The sequence below is a fragment of the Pyrus communis genome, chromosome 8, assembly GCF_041283825.1.
Source record: "Pyrus communis isolate YQ-2024b chromosome 8, ASM4128382v1, whole genome shotgun sequence".
Lineage (NCBI taxonomy): Eukaryota > Viridiplantae > Streptophyta > Magnoliopsida > Rosales > Rosaceae > Pyrus > Pyrus communis.
Genome location: NC_142572.1, coordinates 2,724,732 through 2,752,161, shown reverse-complemented (window position 1 = coordinate 2,752,161; position 27,430 = coordinate 2,724,732). Strand labels below are relative to the sequence as shown.

The window sequence follows — 27,430 nt, the reverse complement described above, 5'->3', positions numbered from 1 at the left end:
CGATAGTGTAAAGAAGAAATTATTTTCGCAGAGGCAAGCGTCATGCAGGAAGGATGTGGAGAGAGCATTCGGGATCCTACAAGCTCGATAGGCCATTGTTAGAGGGCCTGCACGATTTTGGCAGACCGAAGACCTCCATTCAATCATGATGACGTACATAATTTTGCACAACATGATTGTGGAAGATGAGTACATCGAGATTGAAGAAGATTCATATGAAAATATGGATGATGACCAACCAAGACATGCGAGAGCTATTGCAAGAGATGTTAAATATCTCGCTCCAACCACATATGAGACCCGATAAGATAGGGTTACCTTGAGTAAGAATATGAGACGTTTAAATAGAATTCAAACTCCTCAATGTCATGACACACTTCGCAAAGATTTGGTTGAGCATGTATGGCGCCGAGAAGGTGAACGTTGATGATGTTGGCTAAGCATTTATGTAATAATTTTAAGTGTACTATGTTGTTATTTTGTGTGGATGTTTGAACAAATACATAAGTATTTATAGAGTTTTTGGGTGAATTTTGAGTTAAATAATTTTTTTAATTATTTTAGCCGTTGGATTTAAATTTGGTTAGATCTTTTTTTTTTTTTTTACCGTTAAATTTGATTATATTCAATCTCAGCCATTGGATTCAATGTATTTTAAAATAACATATTTTAAAAAAATTAAATTTGAATTTGGACCGTTGGATCAACCAACAGTCCTTAAAGCCCAGCCCTTGGATTAAAATTATAGCCGTTGAGATTCTTTGGGTGGTCGACACACGGCTGACAGCAGGGCCTACCCCTGTCGGGGAGGCTTTGCAAGCCCACCGCGTGGGGCGCGTTGGAGCGTGGGCAAGTCGAGACTGGCCCAATTGCCAGCGAGTCCACTCGCATGGGGGGGTATTTGGCCCAGCTTTGGCATTTGACTTTTAGCCCAATGTTTTTAGCATGGGTTGGGTGGTGATTGGGGGGGGGGTGAATAAATGAGGAAATTTAACTTTTAGCCCACCATTGGAGTTGGTTTAATAAAATCATTTTTGGAAAGAAGTTCAAAAAGTTCCTAATAGGATACGCCATCATAAGTCTATTAGGAATTCTTATGCACATTTACTTTCCTTAATTAAGTAAATAATGGAATAGAAAACGCGTCTAGGCCATAATACCATTTTCACTAAACCTTAGCCGGCACAATATATCTTTACTTTGTATTCTTAGTCTTTTCAAGCAATTCTAACTGACTAAGGTAACACACAATAAAGAGAAACCACTTAAAAATGTGCAAAGTCGAGTTTAATTAACTTCTAGGTCAAAAAAAAAAAAATAACTAAGGGACGTTGAATCGCTATTTCATTTTCACGTTTTTTAGAACTGAAATCTTGTTTGGTAACTATTTTAAGTTTTTAATTTTTATAAAATAGAAATTGAAAATTACTTTCTTGAGCTTTTAAATTTGACATTGAGATTTTATTTTTTAGTTTTTACTTAAAAAAATAAAAAATAAAAAAAACCTGAAAGTACGTAACAAATAAGGTTTAGGCTCATTTCTAAGTGAGAATTGTTATGTTCAATTCTCGCTAAATGTGAACTTGAACCACATTATTGCTAGCTTATTGTGAGACTCCCATTTTCCAGCGGGAAATTTTATTTAAACCCATATAACCTCTTTTTACACCCAATTTAAATTTTAAATGTTAATTGTCTATTTTACCTTATTGCGTAATTATTATTAAGTATAAAATAAAATTAATAATAAAACTCAAATTTATCAATAAACTCAAACACTATAATTAACCCTACAATCATTCTTCGTTTATCAACCGTTGTGGATCCAACAGGCAGCACGCTAGTTTGCATTGATGTCCTCAACTCTGTGCTTCTTTCCATCCATCTCGCTAATACGACATTTGCATCCTTTACAGGCCCACCCATACGTTCGCTAATGAGTTCAGCAAGCCTCTGAACTAAAACACCAACGTTGGTGACAGGACGGTCTAAAGCAATACACTGTGCAATTTGCACCAACTCTTCCAAGACAGGATCAACTTTTCAATTTACTAATGAAACTTTGAATCCAGAACTCCCAAGGTTTGTTTCAAGATTTGTGAAAGATGGCATTTTTCCTTGAATTGCTAAATCTGGGGAATGTCCATGTACATCGTAAAATCCATCCACCACTTTCTTCTCATAGTCTAGCACGTTGAACTCCTAGTAAAAATCAAATGGGTGTAAAAATAAATCAACATATTGAATTGGTTTATGGGAAATATTAGGTAGTAAATTAGGATTTAAAGAGAAAAATTTGTTAGATTAAATATTAGATTAGAAAATCAACGGAATTCGAACCCATACTGTGATGCAAAATACAACACTTCTCTTTACGATTGTAGTGGAATGTCACTTGCATAACCTATAACTTTTCACTTTCTCACTTTTCCATTTTTCCCTCATAATTTCCCTTGTCACGTGCCATGCACGTTTTTATGTAACCGTTTTTTTATTCATTTTCCTAGTAAGAATGGGATTTCTTGTCGCAATAGGATTTCCAAGCCTTGTGCACTATAAAAACTCATTCAAATTACCAGATCCACATCATTAATCCATTCCAACGCTCTCTCTCTCTCTCTCATCTCTTTTTCTCTCTCTTCAATTCATTTCCTTTGGGCCGAAGTAAACCGAATCGCCAGCCTCATAAACCCACGCGCAAATTACCTCGCATACCCTTTCGTCAACTCGAACCATTCGAACAAAAAGCACCGCCTTCAAGGGGGCGTTCTAGTAATTTCATACAACCCAAAATGCCCGCTATAAAAACCGTACGCCAACGCGAAGTCCCCTGATTCTACGAGTTCTTCGAGTTCTGTGAGGCCGTCGCATTAGCTCGAAAAGCTCTACGCAGTAGAATCCATGGCTTCCTACGCCGCCGCCACCCCCAAGAAAATCCTCCAATCGGTCACCGTTAGGGTTCCGAAGCGGATCCTCTCGCCGTCGTCTTCCTCAGCGAGCTCTAAAAACTTCTGCAATCGGACATCCAATCGGATGCACTACCCCTCCAATTTCAAGCGGAGCGCCGCCCCAGCCCGGGTCATGTTTTTCCAGAACGAGTCCTGGAACGACTTGCCGAACCCGATCGTCGAATTTCTGCGTGCAGGTTTCGCGGAGCGCAAGGCGGTGGTCAGCGTTGAAATGGAGGGGTCAACGGTGTTGTTTGACTTTGTGCGAATGTTACAGATTGATTTGGGCGCTGGGAGTCAGAGATCGATCGCTTGGATTGACATGAACGGCAGGCCCTTCTTCCCTAGGGCGTTTGTCAGCGAGGATTTGGTGGACGGGTCGGATAGTCCGAAGGTCCAAATCAACCGACGGGTCAATGTATCGGGTCGGGTTTTGGGCAAGAGGCAGACGGAGGAAGAGCCGGCGGATGAGGACGAAGTGACATCGTCGATAAGGCCACGGAGTTCGGAGTGGCCGAATGTTAGGTTGCTGGGAGGAGTTGAGAGGGTTTACACAGTGTGCAGCAATTTGTTTCTCGCGGGGATGAGGAAGGTCGATCTCTCGGCTGCTGTGACGGCAGTTCATCAGTGCGTTCGTGACGGACCGTTGGAGAAGGCTCGATTGGAGGTGTTTCAGAAGCAGATTGAGATCACCAAGGCGGCTCGGGGCTCGGCCAATGTTGTATACGCCTGGTGCGGCGTCTCGGGCAGCGATGTGAGAGGCATTTTGACACATGGGTTCGGCGCACCCAGCAAGGTTTCTGGGCCGCAGTCGCATGGCGTCGGTCTTCACCTTTCGCATTTATCGGTGCCTTTCCTGAGGTAATTTCAAATTTGTGTTTCATTTCAACAATACCAAAAACCCAATTGGAATTATGTGACCAAATGGCCCTTATTCTCCATCTCCATTTCTCGTTTATACGGCTTTGACTCGGAGATATTACTGCCGCAGTATAGTCGAGGGTGCCCATTGCCCAAGATTCCTTTTGAATTGTTGATAATTTGATATTGTAATGGCTGAATTCTGCAGTTCTGGGCAGTCGGAGCGGGATGATAATGGCGAAAAATATGCTATTTTGTGCCGGGTTATACTAGGCAGTGTTGAAAAAATTGAGGCAGGTTCTAAGCAATGCTACCCTTCTAGTGTGGAATTCGATAATGGCGCAGATGACCCTATGAATCCTAAGTGGTATGTGATATGGTCGACCAACATGAATAGACACGTTCTTCCCGAGTGTGTTGTGAGCTACAAATCGAATTACGTGCCAGGTATGTTTCTTTCGATTCTATTTGTTACGGTTGCTTTTTTGTGTTTTTTTGTTTCATTGATGATAACTGGTTTTGTTTTGTGGATTTCAGCTCAATTGGGAGGTTCGGTGCGAAGAGCATACCCTGTAGATATGTTAATTTCGAAGATTCAGAGCTACCTTCCTCCTTCTAAAGTTCAGGAACTGTCCTCTCTGGTTTGCGAGTTGAAGGTTAATCTTCTTTTCACCGGTTCAGAATTGTGGGTCATATTGTCTCTCTGTGGGTTATGAAAGATAGGAACAATAAAACGTAGTCTAAGAATAAAATGTTTTCGGTATTTCTCAATGTTGCAGGGTGGAAAGCTGGCGAGAGATGATTTCGTCAAACAGTGTAGATCAGTTACTGGGGAGCAATTGATGGCATCTGCTCTTAACGACTTGCATCTCCAGAAGCAAGGTTCTTAGGTTTTGTTTTGCTAGGAGGCATATATAAATGTGTTGTCATGGTCTCTACAATTGATGGAACCATGTGTAACCCCTTCTTTAAATTCATACTAGGATCAGGGTGAAAATGCCCAACCATACAAAAGAGCGAAAACTATTCCAATTTTTTTTCCTGGTTTGCCGAATCATAAATGTAGCTAATATGCTTTCAGTTTAGTATTGAAGAAAGGCGGTGTTCATTGTCTGTTAGTACTTGTGTTCTCTTGTTACGTAATTCAACAGAAGCCTGCATTGAGGTTGAGACTGGTTTTCCTATATCCAAGGTTGTACGAGATTTTAAACATTCTCAAGTATGACAGTTGGCGGTCCTGTGTATGTGAATGTTTGTGCAGCTTATGCTCATGTGCACGAATTTGTGTGGTGTGTTATGCCTGCTGTTGCGGGATTGCTGTAAAGTTCTGTTATTTTCATTAACAAATTGGAATGGCATCTTCTTACAATATTCCCCTTCATGGAAGAGGCTTGTGTTTTGTGTGTGAGTGTGTGTGTGTGGAGCTGTGTGGGTGCCTCATGAGCGTTAAAATTTCAACGACTGAGTGATAAGATTTCAAACATGAGCGCAGTGGTATGCGCCTGGATCTGTTATGATGGCTTATGTGGAAGTTTTGCTTTTCAGAAGAAAGAGTTCATTGATCACTACTTCGGTTGCTTGGCATGGATGGTTGAAGGTGTATTATCATGCAAGTCAAGGCCGTCTAAAATGTCTCAGTTGCAGATTTGATGAACTAGTTTGCGAGGTGTAACTCTTCCAAATCTTCATCGTGAACTGTGAGTATCTATTTTGATGATCGTTATCTGGCAATTCTGTATATGTTTTGTGTCGAATGATAGTACATTAGGTGTGTTCTTTGATGTATTATTTCATGTGTTATTCGTAAAGAAAGAACGCTATTTCAAATCAGCGAGGGGCAGTAGACAATTTTGCGCCATAAAGACTTTCTCATTGTTAGTTTTGCAGAGCTTCAAGCTGCACACGTTTTGGAGTGGCTTACTGGTCCCAATCCCAATCTCCATGTCCATTCTGGGTAAAAATCATCTCCCAACTGGTGGTGGAAACCTGAGTTCAGACCCCAATCCGGTCGCCTTTGAACGTGCAGCCTAATTCCGAATGATATTGTTATCGTGTAAATGTTATGTCTAAACTGGCAAGTGCTATAACAGGAGCAAGAAATGTGCGAGGATATCGTTTCCTAAAAGACATCGTTTGACAAATGTGTTTGACCGTGCGTTGTAAAAATCCCCAATGCAGTGGAAAACGAGGTCGATTAAAAAAAATTTAGGGACGATTTTTCCGATCTAAATAAAGTAGGTTTTACATAAAGAAGATTTGGCTCAGCATGTTCTATTCTATACAGGTAGGAGAAGAGCCCAACTTGGTATTCTTAAAAAAAAATAAGAACATAGAGAAATCAGAACCAAGTCAAAATGATATGAGTCAACTCCATCTTCTTGTGTCAAAGATCTTGCCATTTTCATAGAAACTAGATTACATCTCTTTTCCATTTCTATTCAAGAGTTCTTATATGTTTTCACGCCCATTTGAGATCCCAAAAAATGGAAAACTTCCAAAGCTATCTTTTTAGTTTTTTTTATGACACGTGAAGTACTCGCTTGAATACTGAACGCTTAAAAATAAAATTCCACAAAGGTCCTTGTACTCGTCACCAACTAGCTATGTGTGAATGGGCTATACATGCACCACACCCTACCATGAAGTGCTACTCATAATAATTCACCATAAGTGGAATCCTCTCAAGCAACAGAGCTATCATCATCTCTCTTTTGTTGGAAGATCCAACAACCAGAAAAACCCATAAAAAAATAAAAATAAAACAAATTAATTCATCATCTATTGGACTCTTAAGTTGACTTTTAGGTAAGTACAGTTTTACCACACAATACCATAGATGCACACATCTGACCAGTGAGCAGTTACATCCACTAAAATCAAATCATTGCCACTCCATTTTTGTCCAACAAAAAAAATATCTTTCATCAAATAAATGTCAACATTACATGAAATCAGTTCTCATAAAGACGAAAAACAAACCAAAGTCTAACACGGCAACATAAACAACCGGCGCAACGAACAAAATCCGCACAAATGAATACAAAATCCATGTGATCACAATTAAGATTAATCACTACTCAAGCCCAAACAACCCAAAATCATGCCCCTATCACTTCGTTAGTGTGGTAGAAACACTACCCATTATACCAAACGTCATATACAAGTGATTCGTGTACCAAATTGTATTTGCCGCACGTTAAAAATTTTCTTCTTCACTTGGGCTACATGTTTTCAACGCAATTTGCATTTTGTTACCCCCCCCACGGCCCACCACCACCCCTCAAGAGTTGGAAAAATGTTTCAACCCCATTGGCTTAGTACCGCAACTTTTCTCGGCCCCACTATTAGGGCAGTGCTCCTATATTTCTTGGTGCATGATCTTGCAGGAGGTAGTGCCAAAGAAAGAAAAACAAAGTATGGAAAAAGTAAAACTAGAGGTGTAAGATTGGTGGTTCATGCCACTTAGTATTATGATTTAATGATATTCCTCTTCATTTGTAAGTGAGAGGTCTTAGATTTGGTTCTTGCCAAAGACAAATTTGAATCACATTATTGCTAGCCTATTGTGAGGCTTAGCCCACCCATTTCCTCTTAGTATAGATAATATCGTTTGTTTAGAAAAGAAAAAGAAAAAGATTGATGGTTCATGGAATCATCACCACATCCACTTTTAAACAAAAGATTGGTGGTTCATGGAATCATCACCACATCCACTTCTCTCATATATGAATACTTTAGGTGAATGAAATGAATTAGACTTTTGTCTTGTTCCCATAAAGTGGATGTGGTGATATACTTTTCTCAAAAAAGTAAATTAGAGTAATAGTCTCTCAACTTTAACCTAATTAGAGCAATAGTCCATCAACTAAAAATCTATTACTAATGGTTCCTCAACTCATCAAAATGTGTAGCTATTGTCCTTTTTGTCAACTCCTTGAGAACATTCGTTAAAATAAGTCACGTGTCATGCACGTGAGGCTGAATCAAGTGACAAATATGAAAACTCAAATAAAAAAAATTGTAACAATGGTCCCCTTAACTTTAATACAACTGAAGAAATGGTCCTTCAACTTTAACCCAATTAGAGCAATGATACATTTACTTTAACCCAATTCTAGCAATGGTCCTTTCAACATAATTTATTTTGACAGAATTCTAACGGATTTGACGAAAATGATCATAGCTACATGTTTTGATGAGTTAATGGACCAATGGTAATGGATTTTTAGTTGAGAAACAATTGTTTCAATTGAATTAAAGTTGAAGGACTATTTCTACAATTTTGTCACATCCCAGCCCGGGCCCCCATCACATCCCGAGCTCAACTCCATCGTAGCACGATATTGTCCGCTTTGGGCCCCCACCACGCCCTCACGATTTTGTTTTTGGGAACTCACACGAGAACTTCCCAGTGGGTCACCCATCCTGGGATTGCTCCCGTGCGAACTCGCTTAACTTCAAAGTTCTTACGGAACCCGAAGCCAATGAACTCTCAAAAGGCCTCGTGCTAGGTAGAGATGAGAATATACATATAAGACTTACAGGATCCACTCCCCTGGGCGATGTGGGATGTTACAATTTACTCCATAGAAAAATAAAAAACTTGCAATCAGAGTATTTACTTTTACACTTGAAATTTTAGATCAGATTTGATGTTTATTTTTGCAATCTAAATAGTTAAGAATATTTACCAATACATATTTGAACATTGGGTAATCCTAGTGTAAAGGTCTAAGTTTTGTAATAGCAATAGAGTCTGAAATGTGCAAAAAATTTCAGTTTATTCATTAAGGTATTTTGTCGAACACTTGATAAGTTTGTTGTCGTCAATCGAATATTGTTGTGCACATGTCAACATATATTGACATATGTAGAAGCAATTTAATGAGTGTTATTGAGAGGATTTGTCAAGTATTATCGACATTACCTGCCGAGTGCTTCCAAGACATGCCTCTTGGAAGCCTATCATGCATTTCATCAAATATTTGATGGCCCAAAATGGATCTATACCATACACACATTCGAAGAGTCCTAAAAAAAACATACACATATATATTTCTCAAACTCCAAATAATCCTCGTACCGCATTGATCTCAATGTATATCTACCAAAAATCTTAGGTAGATTCTCTCTCTCCACTGTTTGCTTTACACTAAAAAAATGTGTGCCAGCATTTGGCGACTAGGATTCATTTTTTATATGAATTACAGGAAGTCATTCACACATTTTTTTTTTTTTTTTTTATCTTTTGCACACACTCTTAATCATGACGTTATTCGTCTTTAATTTGTTTAATCCAATGACACACACACACATACATACATACATACATACATACATACATATAAGAAATAGAAGGGGACGTGAATAAATCATTTGGCTTAAATTACCGAATAAATTCTGTAACAAAAAAAAGCATAAAAAAGGAAAATGTTAGGATGATTATATTTTTGTACCAAATTAGATTATCATATCTGATGTGGTAAGTGATGTTTATATGTCACGTCAATTAATGAAAGTGATGTTAATTTTATGCATCACTTTCAACATAAAATAATACATTAATGTGGTTTAAGAATACGATCTCCATATCATTACTCAAGGATATATAATTATATATATTAGGAATAAATTCTGACGTTACATGACCGACAGCGGTATATTTTCTGGCACGTTGTGTTTTTCATGTGACTGAAGATTTATAGTTTCCAATTCTTGTCACTATTTTTGACTTTTATATGCATGAAAACTTTTATATGCATGAAAATTACATTTAAAACATGACAATAAACTTCAATTATTAAAAATGATATTATAACCAGTCACTTACATGTCTTGGATTTGTGGAACATCGATATATACATTTATATACATATATTAGTTTGATCCATATTTGTATAGTTTAGTTAGTGACAGATAAAGTATTTGTAGCATTAATTGATACGCAACATTGAAATTACACCGAAAAAAGTTTGCTATAAAACCTGGAGTGTACGTACAAATAATTTTAGTATTGTTGCAGCGAAGATTTATGTTGTTTTGACGCAGATAAATATCATCATAGTCGAGAACAGTAATATGTGTCATTGTAACCATATTATCGGAGAATGACTTAAATAAAACACGTTCACCTTTCCGTGACGTTCTGCTCCAATAAAATCATGTCACTTAGAGAAATATAACACTACTGTAATAAGCCATGACGTAACCGTAAGCTCATTTGGTGCATGTTGCTTTCCAGATTTGGTGCATGTTGCTTTCCAGATTAATGCATGCTTATATGCGAATTCCAAACAATGAAATTACGAGAGACAAATGCAAAGTGGGAGACAGATGAGAGAGCGTCGAAAATTCTGAGAGAAAGAAAGAAACAAGCGTGATATGTACATATATCGCCATTAACCCAAAAGCTTTTGTCCTCTTCACGTGAAGTTGGAACTACATTTCAAGTAATTTACAAGTCATGTCCACGACAAAATTTATATTCCAAAACATGTACTGCGTTCTAAGGACGAGGATAGTGACAAAACATGCAGATAATCATGGAGCCAACGAGGTCCACTGGGGTAGATGCTCTCACTCAAGTAATTTGTTCGTTAAACTGTTGACTATAGTTATATATATATTTACATTCGTTATTTTTTAAGAAAATATATGTATTCCAAGTATAAAGATATGATTAGATTGATAGGAACTTGTTTGACAGGACTTGTAACTTAACCCACTCTATTGTGGCCATCATGTCCAATCTTATTCATCTCACATTTGACACAACAAACAACGAACTAGACTTAAATCTAGTTTAATTGATGACAACCTATTTCGTCCAACCTACCAAATGAAGCCTTGTAGCATACACAATCCGTGCACCTCCTGTCGACCAGCAAGCAAGACACGAATTAGTTAACTCTATAAGAACAATTATTAAACTGCATACACGCCTATGTTTATAATATTTAGTTTACTCAAGTAATCTTTGAAAGGAAAACTAATGAAAAGGGTTTGAAAATTTTGAGTTTTAACAATAAGGACAAAATAAAGGGTAAAATGAATAGTACCATGATTAACTTTTTAGTATAAAATGTAATTTTTCGTTAAAATGAACAGTACCGCAAGCTTTTCGATAAAACTCTCGTATTTTGATTTTTCAATATGATCTAATTGTTGAGACAATTGAAAACGGGGACGACAACTCGAAACGTCACACATCCGTCGCCTACCGTGAATTGCTGTGGTCATTAGTGTTTTCTTCTTTAACATACTGCATATGGTCCGCAAAACTTTTCCATGTCCCTCTTAATATAAATTAATGTAAAACATCGGTTCTACTAAAAAAAAAAAATGTAGGCATAACTTTTGACAAATCTGTTTCCACAAAAATAAATAATGGTTGAGGAAGAGCATGCATGGTTTTGGTCGGCCACTGAGGAACACGAATGCAGTGATAAATCTTTGTCATTCAAATGAAAACAAATAGTAGCGAACAGCTTGCCATTGCTTAATTAATCCACACCATGTATAGATAAGATTATTCATCAGAGGCTCTCAGACCCATCTGTACCTAATTTAATATAAAAAATTAATTTGGTCGATCAATCTTTATAATCTTTAAAAAATTAAAAAAATTTAATTTGGTCGATCAATCGTTGTCAGCTAACTTTCTGAAGTTTGGTAATTTCTATGGATAATTTGGTGCTGTTTTTTTGAACGTTGGAGTTGTCCTTCGTATATGCTTTTCAAATGCTTCATAAAATGCCTTAAAGAGGAGTTACAGTTCTTATTATTTTTAAAAACAAATATCAACTTGGGCGTTATATTTTTGATATGTATTCAAGTATGAATTTTCTCAGTTCAAAAGAATTAGTATTCTTGCAAAGAAAAAATGGCAGAGTGGGGAGGAACATAGTATATAATCATGTGTATTCTCTAATTATATTGGTTTTGATTCTATCAGTTGCTACTGCTTCAGTAGAGAGAGTTGTTTCCACTATGAATATTGTGAAAAACTCATTGCGTAACCGAATGGGAGATAAATGGGTGAGTGATATCATGATGCTTTATATAGAGAGTGTTTTTTCTTTCATTAAATAATGAAGCTATAATGTAGCATTTTCAAAATATGAAAATACGTCCTAGATAATTATAACTTGTATTGTTATTTGTTCTATAAATTATGAATGATGGAATTATGTCTTAATTTAAGGTTATTATATGTCTAAGAAATGTTTGTGAATGTCTAAGAAATGTGTGTGAATCTAAGAAATGTTTGTGAATTTTACCCGTGAACCTTCAAATAATTTTTTCTGGGTCCACCACTACTTTGAGTTAGACATGCCCAAATTAAGTGGGTTATCCTCACATTTTTTTTGCCTTTCAAGTACTCTTTTTAACTTTCGACTGCGGTATTGAAGAATCTCTACAAGAGTGAAGGTGAGCAATCTCTTTTTCTAATTCAAAAAGTCCGTTCCCTTTTGTTGCTACCTTGAAATCTCGTCTCAAGATTTACTATTCATTTTTTCGTATTTTGCGTTTCGAATTTTAATTGGTTTCCTTTATATTTAATTATCTCGGTTTTTATTTAAAAAAATAAAAAAATAAGGGTAAATGACAAAAAACTACCTCAACTATTGGTGCCACGACATTTTCATAACTCATCTTTTAAAATTGACAATGTCATACCTCATCTTACGAATTTGTGCCAATGTCAGACCTCCGTCAGTTTTTCTGTTAATTTCTCTGTTAAGTGCTGACGTGGCTAGAGACATAACCCATTTTTTATTAAAAAGTTAATTAAATATTAAAAAAAAAAAAAACCAAAAACCAAAAATAACCCATCAACCCGTGTTCCCCCTTCCCAGATCCCCTTCTCTCCCACCCAACCCTCTCTCCCCTCTCTCTATCTCTGTCTTTCCCTCTCTTGCCTCTCTTTCTTCTCTCTCCATGGAACCTGCATCCCTAAAATCCCAAAACCAAGAAACCCTTCTCACCGGACCTGTAATGCTCCACCCTAACTTGCCTCTTTTGCAGGCCAGGGCACACCAACACCAGCGACCCCGCCACCTGCGACACAGCGCACAACCCCTTGGGGTTTGCGATCGTCTCAACGAAATAGCATATCGACAACACCGATTCCGCCTCCGTTGTCGAAGCCGCGGCGAAAGAGCTCGCAAAACGGGTAACAGTTGTAGATCCGGAACCTGTGGTCCGTCCCCACGGCGAAGCAGGCCTGGTCTTGGTTAAAGTAGACGTGGAAGAGCGACGGAGGCGAGCGGGGCGCCAGAGGGGTAGACTCCGACGGTGAGGAGGAAAAGGGAATGTTGTTGTGGAGGTTGTGGCTAGAGTTAGGGTTTGAGGGCGATTGGGGGTCGTGGTTGTCATCGCTGGAGTCAATGACAGATGTAAGGTTGTCGTCGGTGGGATCGGAGAGGAAGGTTGGGGAAGGGACGGGTGGGAACGGTTTTTGGGTTTTGGGATTTTAGGGATGCAAGTTGCAGGGAGAGAGGAGAGAGAGAGGGTTGGGTGGGAGAGAAGGGGATCAGGGGAGGGGGACACGGGTTGATGGGTTTTTTTGGTTTTTGGTTTTAAAGTTTTTAATATTTAATTATTTTTTTAATAAAAAATAGGTCTCGTCTCTAGTCACGTCAGCACTTAATGGAGAAATTAACAGAAAAACTAACGAATGTCTGACATTGGCACAAATTCGTAAGATGAGGTATGACATTGTCAATTTTAAGATGAAGTATAAAAGTGTCGTGATACCAATAATTGAGGTAGTTTTTTATAATTTACCCAAAAAATAATCTTGGTTTTGAAAAAATTTAAAGTACGGCAGTTTGGTAATTTTGAATTTCAAATGCTAATTCGGATCTAAATTTGAACTAGGCAAAGTAACCTTGAATTCATGAACGGCGTTGTCGTGGGCCGCCGCCACCATCTTAAGGTCCACAATCTGGACATAAAACAAATTTCCTTGGCTATCAAACATTTGGCGAATTTTAGAGAGACCGTGATAAAATCGGCCACTCGCGGAGTTTTTGGCAAGAATCTCACATACGATTAAGAAATGAAAGTTGCATCTTTTATCATGATCTATTGGATTACGAAATTTGTTTCAACATTTATTGTGTTTCGAAAATCAAATTTTTTGTCACCGAATCACTCTGAGTGTCGTCGTGTGCGTCGATACATTGGTTCACGACATTGGCTTGTTTCAACGACTTAGTATTAAGACGGTTTTGCAAAATATGATTGTTGGGTTGAAAAATCATAATCGAGCACCGAACTATTTTGTGAGAAGTGACAATCCGATCATTGCATCCTCGTGTAATTGAAATGGATTTTTTTTACTTATAACAGTTGGGTGTGATCCACAACAATCCACAACAACTTGCATTTGGTGAATTCGTCTTGGATCCAATCGTCATTTAAAAAAAAACGCTAACTGCAGCTAAATTATTTAGTACTCATTAGTTTAAAAAACGAAAAATTTAATACAAGAAGGATAGCAAGGAATCTTAAATTTTCTCACTCACCAATCATTTTTGAGTTTTGTGTGCGAATATGTCGTCACTCAAAGTATGCTTCTTGACGCAATAGAGGTGTATTGAGCCTTTGTGCCTACTATGATTATCTAGATGATGTTGATGTACCCATATTTTTATATAGTCCTTATAACTAGTAACTAGTGGGAGTGCTCATTCTTTGCCGAATTATAAACACAAGTTTCTTTTTCATAAACAGTTTGGCCCATTAGAATTACATCTTACATTTCGAACGACATTAGGAAGAACAAACATAAGTTTGGTAAATGAAAAAAAAAAAAAAAAAATCTTAAAATCATGGGTTCAAAACAGCAGAAAGTATAAGCAGATCTACACATGCTTCTCAAAAAACGCTTCTATCATTGTAGACAAGTGAATAATACCGATTAATGAAACTTTTATATCCACAATACCATCTTTTTTTTTTGGTTTTTTTTTGCTAAAGACACTTTTGACACTATAATTTATCAAACACTTACATGCTTTTTATCATAGCCGTTCATTCTCACGGCACAAAAGAAACAATTTTGAAGAAAAAAAAAACACACCAACCCAAAGTAGCCCTTACACGACATGAATATTTCGTAATGTAACACCTCGTGATAATGAAATAAATACACATAAAAATAAAATAAAAACACATGACTAAAATTTACACATATCTTTATTTGATTGATACATAACGTTAACTCGAAAGATAAACCGGAAAGCGTGACCATTACAAAACGCGTGGGGTGGGGGCATCCAAATTCCGATTTACTTGGCACCGTAAGCAAATCATTTTACTTTTTTGGTCGGAAGCCAAATCTTATTTAAACTCCTATTTCCACATTTCGTAACACAATTTAGGCACATTACAAAACCATCGTCATCACCTTCACTTGTCTCTGTTCCTCTCTGCGCCTCTCGCTCTCTGTCGCATCAGACGCCATTAAACCTACCAGATCTTCAATACACAGGAGTTAAATTTTGAAATTATCTTGCCATGGTGAGAGAAATGAGGGAGGAAATGCCGTACGGTATCGAAGAAGGTGGGAGGGAGGAAGAAGGTGGGTTCCCTAATACCAGTCATAAGAGATTGGTGGTGGTAGGTTACGCTCTTACCTCTAAGAAGATTAAGAGCTTTTTGCAGCCAAAGCTCGAAGGTTTAGCTAGGTAATTAATATCTGTTTGCGGACATTAATCACAATTTGATAATCTGAAAAACCCTTCTGTTTTTGTTTTCTGATGTGCCCATGAGGATTGATTTGCGGACTGAATTTGTTGTGATGTGGGGTTTTTCCAATCTGGAATATCCCAGTCCCTACTGTCATTTTTGTTTGGCTGGCGAGAAAGTGAAAGAAAGTTGCGGAATCTTCTTTCTAACCATCAATTATTTCTCAACCAAGTCCTGAGATTTTTTATTTTTTATTCTTTAGGAGTTAAAGGCACGCAAAAGTTGTGTGCTTTTAAGTCATTTTCCAATGACCCATTTATTAAAAATGCAATCACGTTTGTAATCTGGGTTTAATCCAAAATATAAAATTGTAAATATGTTTTTATGACTATGCTAATCTGTGTTCATATGCATTTGCCAGAATTTGAATTTCTAATAAGTTTCAAAATTTATGACTATGCTTTGTGTCACTTGGATGTGTACCAAGATTAGTGGTTGAATGTTAAATTTTCTTTTTCAATACTATTCAATTAGTGTGGATTTTTTTCCTTCTCTTAATTTCCTAGTGATGAATAGCTTTGATTCGGAGTTTCCGTGTTGGTGTTATGTCTCTGCGCTTTCAAGTAATGGTGATGTTGTCATGCAGTTTTTACTCAGGTGTTTCCTTACCAAGTGTAATATGTTGTTTGTTTAATGCAGAAACAAGGGGATATTGTTTGTTGCTATTGATCATAACAAGCCCCTTTCGGATCAAGGCCCTTTTGACATAGTGCTGCATAAGGTTAGGAAATTTCCTTTAAACAGTTGCTTATCTTGTTTGGTTCCAACCCGTACAACGAGGGATTTGGTAAAAGTCTTCTTCCCACTGTATTTATTTCACCATACATACCCACTATTGATTTTGGTCTGATAAATGTAGATGGTCAAGAGTAACTCAATACATTTTTATCGTTTCTCTCTTGCAGCTGTCTGGAAAAGAGTGGCGCCAGATTCTTGAGGTTGGTTTCTGTAAATTTCATCATTTTATAGCCTTAAGAACTTATATTCTGGACTGATTTGTCTTGAAACCACACTTGCTGCTTAAATTCATTATCCTCATCTTGTGCATGACATCATTTATACATTGCACGGGATCAAATAATCACCGACAGGTTGGTTGGCAACCAGAATGTTAATGCTTAGAACTTATTCCTGTCTGACGACACGTGCAGAGTGCTTCTCTTTCCTTCGTCATGAATTATGACTGTAGTTGAGGTCGAGGCCTCAAGCCAGCAAGTGATGATGTTTCTACTTCCATGGCCATCTAGCTGAGTTTTTCAGGTTTTCTAAGCAATTTTCTTGTGGAAGATTCGTGATTCTCTTCAATGGGTTCATGTTTTCAGGGTATAACTTACCCTCACTGTCAGCTGAATGGGAGTTAGCGAACTTGATGTGATGTGAGTGAATTTAGATTTGGTACACCTGCTTTTGAGTGTCTAGGGCGCTATAAGTAGTAGGATAAGGTCTGCAAAACACCCTTCTTCAAAATCCTCTTTCGGACGCTGGTTGTGATGGCTGGTCCAACATTTGGGTGCATTTAGATTGCTGGCCATCGATTATACACTGGTAGGATTACAGCTGCAAACTTTCCTATATTGGCTGGATTGACGTTTTATTTTATAATTTGTAGTTGCTTGTGCCTATGGGAGAGTGTTAAGTAGTAGATTAAACAACGCAGTATGTTTGGTAATTGATTAAAATCTTGAACGACCTCAGCATGAACCATATACAAATTATATCGTGATTTCTGTTATTTTCTTTCCTTCCATGGCATGTAAACTACTTCTTTATTGTCTAGAACAAATCCCTGACATGTAAAGGTCATGTGGAATGATGATTATGCAACCAGCACTTTGGACTAATCAGAATTATTATTATTTTGGTGGGCTCGATCATAGTCATTGTGATTGTGGGTAATGTGTCCGAAAGCATGGTTATGTTTTCTGGACAAATGTTGTGTCACTCAGTAACTACCTTTTGTTGTTTCTACTGCTGGTTTTCACTTATCAGATTTCCAGTCAGTAATCGATGATCTATGTTGTGTACAATTGACCCATTGTCAGCAGCCTGTATTAGGCTTATAGTTTTATGAAACTTCAGTTAACATGTAATTAACATTGTAAATCTTGTCATGCAGTACTTTAGTTCTTTCTCTATGTATCTTGGAAATTGTTTGGTTTTCTATCAGTATACTGAATTCTAATCTTCAGATCCAAAACACTGAGTTTAATAGGAAGTGAATATTAACATGTCCAATGTGTCCCAAATAGGATTCTTTGGTTCTAAGACCTGTAATCAGTTACAGCAAACACAATTTATTCAATCTATCTGATATAAGATCAATTACTTTTTTCCTCTGCTTATGCCTGCTAGTATTTCAAAACCTTAATGAGGACAGACTGTGTTCATCTTCCGTTACTTTAGGTTTGTACTACAACTTTAATAAGTTATTAAAAAAAGGGTTTAAGAAGGAATATTTTACGTCTGCCAAATGTTGGAAATTCTGGAGAAAGTTGATTGATCATTGTTTCCATGTTAGACTACTGTATTTGACTATTTATCTTATTTATACATCTTTGCGATCAGTAACAATGATTTTTGTTCAGTTTTGCTTTGTGCTGAATAACTAGGGAAGGGGGTGCATAAATATATATATATATATATATATATATATATATATATATATCCACATTCAAGTTGTTTTCTGGAACAATAGTTTGCACAATCCAATGCTGTTTTAAGTGGACATTTCAAGTCCTTGTCAAATTTTTATTGTGTAATTACATTAACAATGGGACAATAAGGGTTCAATCTATTCTTTAAAACTGGACCAGAACGACTCTCGTCCCCCTTGTCATTTTTTATCCATGCACTGCACTGTCCTTGTATGCAAAAGACTCAAGTATTTATACATAACACTGTATTTTGTTTGCTTTCTTCTCCACTTATGTTCTATGTACGATTCATCATGCCCTAAGTTCATTTTTGTATTTGTAGAAATATGATATGGACTGGAATTATATGTTTGCTTTAAAGGTGATAGATAACATCTTTTGCAGAGTGTAGTTTTTGTTTGTTTGTTTGTTTGTTTGTTTGATGGGTACTGTTACTGGAATTTGGTTCGATCGCTTTACTCTTTTAAATCATTATTGTTTTGTATTATTTGTTATGTACTTTGTAGAATTTGGGTTATACTCCCTTGACAACCCTTTTTCTTCCTTTTACAGGACTATAGGCAAACACACCCAGAAGTCACCATTCTTGATCCTCCTGATGCCATACAACATTTACACAATCGTCAATCCATGCTCCAGGCTGTTGCCGATTTGAACTTGTCTGATTCTTATGGTAACTTCTGTGCCTTTTGTTCAAATGTTGGATTACCTAAGAATAGTATTTTGCTTGAACTTTGGCTCACATGTTTTAGTCTGAGAGTCGGGTTAAATTATAAGCGTGGCAACTGAAATTTTGTCCTTAGTGATGCTAAAGGCAGTGGTATTGATGAATTCGTGCAGGCAAAGTTGGGGTTCCCAAACAGTTGGTTGTTAAGAAAGATGCATCATCCATCCCTGATGCTGTTGCAAATTTTGGGCTGAAACTACCCATTGGTATGCTTAATGTATTGTAGTAACTAGTTATAGTAAACTATCAGGACCATATGCTTACCTGTTGGTGGTGTTATGTTACTTAAGTATTTTCTGTTAGGAGACATAAGTTCCATATCTGTAATTTTTTCTGGCCAGTCTTTTTTGATAAATGTACTGATTTTATGTTTCAGTTGCGAAGCCACTGGTCAATGATGGAAGTAAAAAGTCACATGAATTATCACTTGCTTACGATTGGTACTCTCTCCAAAAGCTTGACCCTCCTCTTGTTCTTCAGGAGTTTGTAAACCATGGTATGCAACTAAGATCTGTATAGTTTCTTATCATTATGTCCTGAATAGCAGCACACGCACATACTAATATTGAACTTTCGCTTCTTTCCTGGTTATAGGAGGTGTTCTTTTTAAAGTCTATATAGTTGGTGAAGCTATAAAAGTTGTCAGGCGTTTCTCTTTACCGGATGTTACCAAACGAGAGCTCTCCAAAACGGCTGGAGTATATCATTTTCCGAGGGTTTCTTGTGCTGCAGCGTCAGCAGAAGATGCAGATCTGGACCCATGCATTGCTGGTGAGTTTTCCTGTCCAGGAATTCAGGTTCTTCCATTGCATGTTTACGAGTTTTGCATTTACTGGCTTTCAAACATAAACTTTGTGTTTTTTGTGCTGGATATTGGACTCTTGAATATAATTTGGCATTGGTTAAAAAAAAACGAATTAAATTGGCTGGTCGTTGGTATTTGAAATTGAAGGGGTTGAGCCGGCAACTGAGGAATGAACAGTGAAATTCAACAATTTGTCTTTTATCTTTTTTGTTAGGCTCCAATTACTATAGCAGTGGTTTTGAAATTTCTATCTTGGCTGTGAAGTTTAAATGCAGGCCTCTCTAATACGTGTAATTACTATTTTTCTTGCAGAACTTCCTCCGCGACCATTACTTGAGAAACTTGCCAAGGAACTTCGCCGTCGACTGGTAACTCACACTTTTCAATGGTTTATGCCATGGGCAGGTTGATGCATGGAAGTTGGAATTAATGAGCTTGTCCTGTCATTATATAGGGCCTGCGATTGTTCAACTTGGATATGATCCGAGAGCATGGGACCAGAGATCGGTTTTATGTCATTGACATTAACTACTTCCCAGGCGAGTGAATTATCTTTCTCAGTTATCATTTGACGGCTGACTGAGTTCAGCGTATTATTTACATCAGTATGTTGATTTTACCGATTGCACAAACAGAAGTCATTTGTATGGTTTATTTAACTGGCCTTGAATTTTTTTGCAGGGTATGGGAAAATGCCGGAATATGAGCACATATTCACGGACTTCCTCTTAAGCCTGGTGAAGGGGAAGCACAAAAAGAGATCTGGCTGAAAACTTTTCCATCGACTCTGCTTCAAGGTGACAGTCTTAACGCAGATAGCAAAGCACCTCAATAAGATTCTGCAGGGCAAGGTTCCGTCCCACGTACAGTGACTGGTGTGGATCCCTGCTGATGGCTGAGGGAGGATGGTTGTCCGTACATTCAAGCTGCTGACGGGAGATGTTCAGCCTGGAATAATGCTTCATGTACAGAGTTCTCATAAATCCAACGGCTCTGTTTGTTGGTTCGTTTTCTTCCTACTCGCTTGCGATGTTGGCAGGTAACGTAAGCAGCTGCTGATTACGCAATCACATAATTTGTCGGGCTTTTTATGTAGGACGGGCATATGTCCCTGCGATGTATCAGTTTAATTTCGGATTAAATCTGCATTTTCATTTTTGAAGCTAATAAAGATCGAAAAGATGCAAATCTAGTATCTTTTCGTTTCCTTAACTGATCCCTTTTCTATTTCTTGAGAGTTTTGGCATGGTTGAGGCATGCCTTACGATGCACCATCGTTTCCAATAACGTAAACGAACTTTTAGAACACGAAAACCGCGGTGATTCGAGGGCTCGATTGTTTCTGTCGGTATCATCTGGGTTCCGGGTGTGCCTTATTATAGTCCGGTGATCAAATTGTGATCATGTTAGCTTGTGTGTTGGTTTCACGCCAACAATCAAAGGGTTGGTTTGGTATTGCTCTGTTTTGAAAAAAAACTGTTTATGCTGTGCTGTAAGAATAAGTAGCTGTGAAATAAAGCAGTAGAGTGTTTGGTAAACTTTTTTGTAAAAGTACTTTTGAAAAAAAAAAAGCAATATTATAGTGTTTGATAAACTTTTATGTAAAACAGATGTAAAAAAAAGTTAGTTTTTCAAAGTTGGGTTATGCAGCTGTGTTTTTGGTTTTTTTTCACCTAAAACTGTGAAAAAAAGTTGAATCTGAATGTTTACCAAACATAGAAAAAGGCCCAACTTTTTTTTATAGCCACTTTTTTCAGAATCAACTCAGTACCAAATTAAGACAAAATCTACCTTACCTGTATCTCTATGCCTTGCGTCCATATCAAGAAATGAAAATCGTGTTAAGATTTTCAAGACTAACCAAAATTCTGTTGAATTTAGTAGATTGTGCTGATTTCGAGTTCGTATTAAGCAACTCGGACCCCCTGTTTGTATTAAATTCGTGTTTTACTATCGTGTCATCCTGAATTATCGTTATTTTATGGTACGTTTGAACGGTGAAAATAAACTTGTAATTTTGACAAAAGTTAAGATTCTCTGAAAGCTAATTCTCTTGTTTGGATTACTAAGCAATGCAGATGGAGACTTGAGAGTTTTAAAATCATAAATCTGAAGTTTAAATTTCAGCGTTTAAAATATCGGTATTAGTAAAAATGTTGATATGCAATTTTGTGTAAATACCGACAGATAACAATATTGGTTGCTTTTGATAAAAATGATGAAAATTTAAAATAAAACTTTAATGAATACCAAACACTAGTTTAATCGAGATATAAAAATTCTCCTGATATTTAACTAATATGTTGAAAATATCGTCAATTTAGTCAAAATTTTAAGAATTTCTCTACTGTAAAGTGAGGCTTAGATTTCACTCCCCCTTCCATATCCTTCTCTGATTTTTTTCGATATTCCCCCATTTCTGCACTTGCATTTTGAAATCTAAAGATTCCTAATATCCAAACAAATGAGTACAAATTCTAATAATTCAATTTAAACAAGTAAATTTAAATTTAAATTAAACAAACAGAAAACAAACTTCAAATCTCCAAACTTAAATTAAACAAAACAGAGCATAATAACATGGATTAATTGAGGTAGAATGACTACTCAGTAGAGGAGGACTCTTCCGGAGAAGATGCAGAAGCAGAAGCAGCTTCGTCGGCACTAGAGAGCAAGGTCCACTCGGCAGGGAGAGGAGGGAGGGGAGCGTACACAGTGGGCTTGCGCTTAATGTCCCACGGCTGCGTTTTGCGCGGCCGAGTCTTCCGGTGGTGCGCAGTCGCCTTCTTCTGTGGCCTTGACGAGCACTCTATCACCAACCCACCACCACCGCCGCCGTTACCGGTGGTTGAGCCGCGCCATGGGGCCGAACTGGTCACACCAAACGAGGCCGTCGCAGATGGGTTCTTCACGGGCACACCCACCGCCACGAATTGAGACCCCAACACAGCTGAGACTGACATCTTCGCTTCGCTTGGGTTGCCCTTCCTTTGCTCCTCTGTTGGTTCGTTCGGGGATAACGTTGAGGATACCACATTTATCCTTATTTGTCTTGGACCTTGGTGTCGGCTTTTGGTGTTTAAATGGGCCTTTTGCTTTGGTCGTTGGGTCCAATTGAACAATATGAGCAGCTACCTATCTGGCCCAACACATTAGTTTTGTTTCCTTGAGCGTAACGATAGCAATTTTGTTATCATTTAAGAAAAAGTATAAACTTCAAATACAACATCGTAGATTAAATTCGAAGGATCCTCACACAAAAAAGACTCTAAACAAAAAAAAAAGGTCAACTTGGCTAATCTAATAGCCGCTATGTTGCCACTTAGTACTACAGTCTATTTTCTCTTTATGTGTTAGTGAGAGGTCTTAAATTTGAACGATTAATTTGAACCATATTTTTACTAACCCATTGTGAGGTACAGGTACACCAACAACCCTCATCCCTTAGTATAAATTATATCGTTTGTTAAAAAAAAAAAAAAAAAAAACCACCATATCGGTGAATTTTTAGATTTCCATCAAATTCAAATTCAAATTCAAAAAAAAAAAAAAAGGCCATCAGAAGGTGCTTAAATCAATGCATCACAGTTGAGCTATACTGAAGATTAATGAGGTCAGAGAACACTTGAAAAGTCTTACGTTTAAGAAAAAAGCGGTCATAACTGGTGTTTTCTGCAACCTCTATGTTTCAGTTGATGAACATAGCCAAGATATGGTGGAGAATTTTGTGTGGGATTACCGTCAACAAGTATACAAGTAAGCTAATGTCGAATCGGGTGTCAAGCCTTAATTTGTTTGTGAAACGCTTGATATAGAGAGTCATTTCCAAATCAATAGTTGATTGGATCATGGGGCCCGTTGCAGCAGCTCTACCGACAACACAAACGATTGTATGACACGACAGTTTTATAACAGTTGGATTTTCAACAGCCAAATGATCCTAATTGTATAAATAAATTTAAAAAATTACCATTGGTACATTGTGGCATTTTTGAGTGCGTTATTTTCATATTTGTACAGAAATCAACGGCTAGGATTAATGTAACCGTAAAAAATAAAAATAAAAATAAGAAAATGTTAAAAATTGATTACTATTTTATATATGCTTAATCATCTTCTTCATCTCCAATGTCACGAGAAAATTTTGATTATGACGGAAACTCGTGTGGTATATAACGTGTTTTTATGTAAATGATGAAAATTTTTATTTTTTAAGTTATTAACTTTTTAATACATATATCTCACTATTTATATAGTGACACATAATGTATCACATTATGTGTTGATCACATTAAAAAATCTCTAGTCACATCACGGCTTGGTATTTATGAATCACAACTGGATGGTACACATGGTGTTCGAGGGATCCATCACCTGTGAATAGAGTTGGGTAGTTGGGAATTGGATTCCCTCCTAAGCAAATGATGGGGATCCTCATGACCACACAACACGGACCATTGGATTTTAATCAAACGGTTACAAACATGGGTCTCTCTAAAACTTATAATAATTGTAGCCATTAGATCAAAATCCAACGATCCGTATTGTGTGATCATGAGGATCTTCACCATTTGCTCAAGAGGGAATTCAATTCCGGATAGTTGAGCAAAAATAAATAAATAAAAGACCCACGTGTTTGCCCGTCTGTCATCGTGTGGCACAGGGGGAAGAAGCAGCACACAGATTTGCTGGTCACACACTTCGCATACAGAGCCGGAGATTCCATCCTGTCCCAATCCCATAGCTGGAGAGATTAAATACCCTTATTAATATTACAGAGTTGACCGCAAACATCAGTAACGTGAATTTGTAATTAAACACGATATTAAAATAATTGGTTATTTCGATGAAGCCAAATAAGATGAAATTATGATGGTCAGACCATCTTAGGTGAAATCACACTAAGTGCATCCTTAAGTTCTTGAATTAGTAAAAGAGTTATTCAATATTATAGTTTGATAGTATTTATCTTTATTTAGAAATGAAAGATTTTATGTTCAAATCAGATGATAAATTAGATACCAAATTAAGTTGTCTATTACATAATTTTACAGAACCTTTTTTTTTACTAATGTAAAAATATCCATTTATTAAAAAAAATATTACGGAAGAGACACAGAATAGGTTTATAGGCGGCAGTGAAAAGACAGGTGGCTTGGGTTAGACTCAGAGAGATGGGGCCCCACTAGAGGAGAGAGAAAAAGGGGAGAGAGAGAGGAGAGAGAATTGTTTCTATTCCTCCACAATCCTGAAAATGGCGTAAACTTTGTCCGAGCTGGCAGCGAGGGCAGGCTGTACCCAGCTGTCTCCCAACCCCAAATTAAAAAAAAATAAAAATATACAATCTCACCAGTAACCCTCTTTGCACTTTCCAATTAAGAAACTCCAAATCCAAATCCCAACCAGAAATCAATGGCGGCAGCAGCATTAGCATTTGCTACAAGACTCCACTGAGACAGAAAAGAGCATAACCATTTACTGTGATTCGATTTGATTTGATTTTGTAGCTCAAATGGATCCATGCCCATTTGTGCGGGTCACAGTGGGCAATCTGGCTCTCAAGATCCCCGTCGCCTCCAAGCCCGCCAGCTCCGTCGTCCACCCTTCCTCCTCTCCGTGCTTCTGCAAGATCAAGTTTAACAATCTCAACATCCCCCCTCAGAACGCCGTCGTCCCTTGCCTACATCCCGACACCCAAACCCTCGACTACCCCGCCACGGCCGCCACCTTCCACCTCAGCAAGTCTGATCTCGACCGCCTCGCCTCCAAGTCCATCTTCGCCTCCAAGCTCTGCCTCAAAATCTCCATCTACACCGGCCGCAGGGGCACCACCTGCGGCGTCAACTCCGGGAGGCTGTTGGGCCGGGTTTCGGTTCCCTTGGATCTGGCGGGAACCGAGTCCAAGCCCAGCGTTTTCCACAACGGGTGGGTCTCCGTGGGAAAAGGGGCCAACAAGGGCGGGTCCTCGGCTCAGTCGCAGTTCCATTTGAATGTGAAGGCCGAACCCGACCCGAGATTCGTGTTCCAGTTCGACGGTGAACCCGAGTGTAGCCCGCAAGTGTTTCAGATCCAAGGCAACCTCCGGCAGCCAGTCTTCACCTGCACGTTCAGCTTCAGAACACCCGCCGACCGCACTCAGAGATCCAGGTATAATTCCCTCTTTCCAATTTGGGTTTCAGTTTGAATTTTTTGTTTGCCTTACGACGACGTTTTGTTCAATGCTCGTCTGAATTGAATCGATCCCGTTAATTCTCTTTACGTAGATGCCAATGGTTCAAATCTCAGTTTAATTTTGTATTCCCATTTTGCCCTTTGTTTTCAGGTCGTTACAGTCGGACCAAGGCAGCTCTCGGAGCTGGCTAAGCTCGTTCGGGAGCGAGCGAGAGCGACACGGAAGGGAACGAAAGGGCTGGTCGATTACGGTCCACGACCTCTCAGGGTCGCCTGTGGCTGCAGCCTCGATGGTCACGCCCTTCGTGGCCTCGCCCGGGTCGGACCGCGTCAGCCGGTCCAACCCAGGCTCCTGGCTCATTCTCCGGCCCGGCGACAACACCTGGAAGCCCTGGGGACGCTTGGAGGCCTGGCGCGAACGATGTGGCGCCGACGGCCTCGGTTACCGCTTTGAACTCATTCCCGACACCAGCGGCCCCGGCGTCGTGTTGGCGGAGTCCACTCTCAGCCTAAACAAGGGCGGGAAATTCGTCCTGGATCTCGGGTCAGGGTCCACTAACCGAGCCGGCCCAAATTCTCCGGGTTGTAGCCCGAGGGGGAGCGGGGACTTCGGGTACGGGTTGTGGCCTTTCTGCATGTACAGAGGGTTCGTGATGTCTGCGAAGGTGGAAGGTGAGGGGAGATGCAGCAAACCTGCGGTGGAGGTGAGCGTGCAGCACGTGAACTGCACGGAGGACGCAGCGGCTTTCGTGGCATTGGCCGCAGCCGTTGATCTGAGCATGGATGCCTGCAGACTTTTCTCGCAGCGGCTGAGGAAGGAGCTGTGTCAGCAGTCCGATCTGGTCGGCTGACTGGGATGAACAACGTCGTCGTTTTGTTGGGGTTTGGTCCTTTTTTGTACTAACGTACAGACTGATGAGAGAGAATGTGTAGGTGTGTATAGTGAGAGGAGAGAGAGAGAGAGAGAGAGAGTAGACAGGGCACACTTTGTTTTTAATCGTGTGGCTATTGTTTAATTTTCCCTTTTTAGTTTTTAAATGAAGGGTTTGATTTAGTTGCAAGTTTTTTTTATTATTTGAGGAATGGTATTGGAGTCCCTGACTTAAAAAAAAGGTAAGTTACATTTTGCATGGATGCAATTTTTATATTTTTTAAACATTTTAATTTTATATCTTTACTATTATTTGATTTCAATACCGTACAACTATCTTAATTTTTGTTATATTTTCAGTTATCTACTTATGTAAATCTCACGGGCCCTATATACATGTGTGACATGTGGATTAAAAAATAATAAAATGATTTTTAATTAAAGAAGGGCTCTTTCCTTCTCCAACTCATCCTTTCCTTTTTCTCTTCTTCTTTTGGCCTCCGCCCACCCCTCACTCTCATCTTCGCCTCATCTGAATATGCTTACAAAACGACACCCAAACATGAAGAGATAAAATGTAATTTACCTTTAAAAAAATGTTTGATGTTAGTTTTGGTTTTGGATTAGTGAAATAGT

General features: G+C 38.4%; 4 protein-coding genes across 8 annotated transcripts; 3 read left to right on the top strand and 1 right to left on the bottom strand.

Moving 5' to 3' along the window:
- The first annotated feature begins 2,524 nt into the window (after window positions 1-2,524).
- Window positions 2,525-5,950, top strand: LOC137717541 (putative inactive poly [ADP-ribose] polymerase SRO3). Of its 4 annotated transcripts, none has more exons than XR_011065807.2 (6): window positions 2,525-3,809; window positions 4,018-4,256; window positions 4,347-4,465; window positions 4,589-4,691; window positions 5,355-5,506; window positions 5,697-5,950. XR_011065807.2 is itself a non-coding variant. In XM_068456938.2 (5 exons), the coding sequence occupies exons 1-5, from the start codon at window positions 2,902-2,904 to the stop codon at window positions 5,369-5,371; spliced, it is 1,386 nt and encodes a 461-aa protein (XP_068313039.2). In that variant the 5' UTR covers window positions 2,525-2,901; the 3' UTR covers window positions 5,372-5,592. The 4 variants fall into 4 exon arrangements, 2 of the variants coding, with proteins under 2 accessions (XP_068313039.2, XP_088555014.1); XR_011065806.2 differs by having other exon boundaries at window positions 5,689-5,950; XM_068456938.2 differs by lacking the exon at window positions 5,697-5,950 and having other exon boundaries at window positions 5,355-5,592.
- Window positions 5,951-15,160: 9,210 nt separating this feature from the next.
- On the top strand, window positions 15,161-20,964 carry LOC137717748 (inositol-tetrakisphosphate 1-kinase 3). Of its 2 annotated transcripts, XM_088699122.1 has the most exons (11): window positions 15,189-15,505; window positions 16,206-16,287; window positions 16,472-16,504; window positions 16,718-17,111; window positions 18,773-18,893; window positions 19,061-19,153; window positions 19,324-19,443; window positions 19,542-19,718; window positions 20,065-20,120; window positions 20,207-20,291; window positions 20,434-20,964. In XM_088699122.1, exons 5-11 carry the CDS (start codon window positions 18,851-18,853, stop codon window positions 20,520-20,522), a joined length of 663 nt encoding a protein of 220 aa, XP_088555248.1. In that variant the 5' UTR covers window positions 15,189-15,505; window positions 16,206-16,287; window positions 16,472-16,504; window positions 16,718-17,111; window positions 18,773-18,850; the 3' UTR covers window positions 20,523-20,964. The 2 variants fall into 2 exon arrangements, with proteins under 2 accessions (XP_068313312.2, XP_088555248.1); XM_068457211.2 differs by lacking the exon at window positions 16,718-17,111 and having other exon boundaries at window positions 15,161-15,505.
- A 1,277-nt stretch (window positions 20,965-22,241) lies between these two features.
- PSRP6 (plastid-specific 50S ribosomal protein 6) lies at window positions 22,242-22,780 on the bottom strand. The gene has a single exon (XM_068457694.2). The coding sequence runs from the start codon at window positions 22,713-22,715 to the stop codon at window positions 22,356-22,358; it is 360 nt and encodes a 119-aa protein (XP_068313795.2). The 5' UTR covers window positions 22,716-22,780; the 3' UTR covers window positions 22,242-22,355.
- Window positions 22,781-24,975: 2,195 nt separating this feature from the next.
- LOC137718053 (uncharacterized) lies at window positions 24,976-26,984 on the top strand. Its single transcript, XM_068457565.2, has 2 exons — window positions 24,976-25,899; window positions 26,075-26,984. Exons 1-2 carry the CDS (start codon window positions 25,265-25,267, stop codon window positions 26,772-26,774), a joined length of 1,335 nt encoding a protein of 444 aa, XP_068313666.2. The 5' UTR covers window positions 24,976-25,264; the 3' UTR covers window positions 26,775-26,984.
- Window positions 26,985-27,430: the final 446 nt, after the last annotated feature.

Coding starts and splice junctions, on each gene's coding strand:
- LOC137717748 (XM_068457211.2), top strand. CDS start 15,336: ATGGTGAGAGAAATGAGGGAGGAAATGCCGTACGGTATCGAAGAAGGT. Junction 16,505..18,772: donor AGTGGCGCCAGATTCTTGAG/GTTGGTTTCTGT, acceptor TTCCTTTTACAG/GACTATAGGCAAACACACCC. Junction 19,154..19,323: donor TGGGCTGAAACTACCCATTG/GTATGCTTAATG, acceptor TTTATGTTTCAG/TTGCGAAGCCACTGGTCAAT.
- LOC137717541 (XM_068456938.2), top strand. CDS start 2,902: ATGGCTTCCTACGCCGCCGCCACCCCCAAGAAAATCCTCCAATCGGTC. Junction 3,810..4,017: donor TTATCGGTGCCTTTCCTGAG/GTAATTTCAAAT, acceptor TGAATTCTGCAG/TTCTGGGCAGTCGGAGCGGG. Junction 4,466..4,588: donor CTCTGGTTTGCGAGTTGAAG/GTTAATCTTCTT, acceptor TCAATGTTGCAG/GGTGGAAAGCTGGCGAGAGA.
- PSRP6 (XM_068457694.2), bottom strand. CDS start 22,715: ATGTCAGTCTCAGCTGTGTTGGGGTCTCAATTCGTGGCGGTGGGTGTG.
- LOC137718053 (XM_068457565.2), top strand. CDS start 25,265: ATGGATCCATGCCCATTTGTGCGGGTCACAGTGGGCAATCTGGCTCTC. Junction 25,900..26,074: donor GACCGCACTCAGAGATCCAG/GTATAATTCCCT, acceptor CTTTGTTTTCAG/GTCGTTACAGTCGGACCAAG.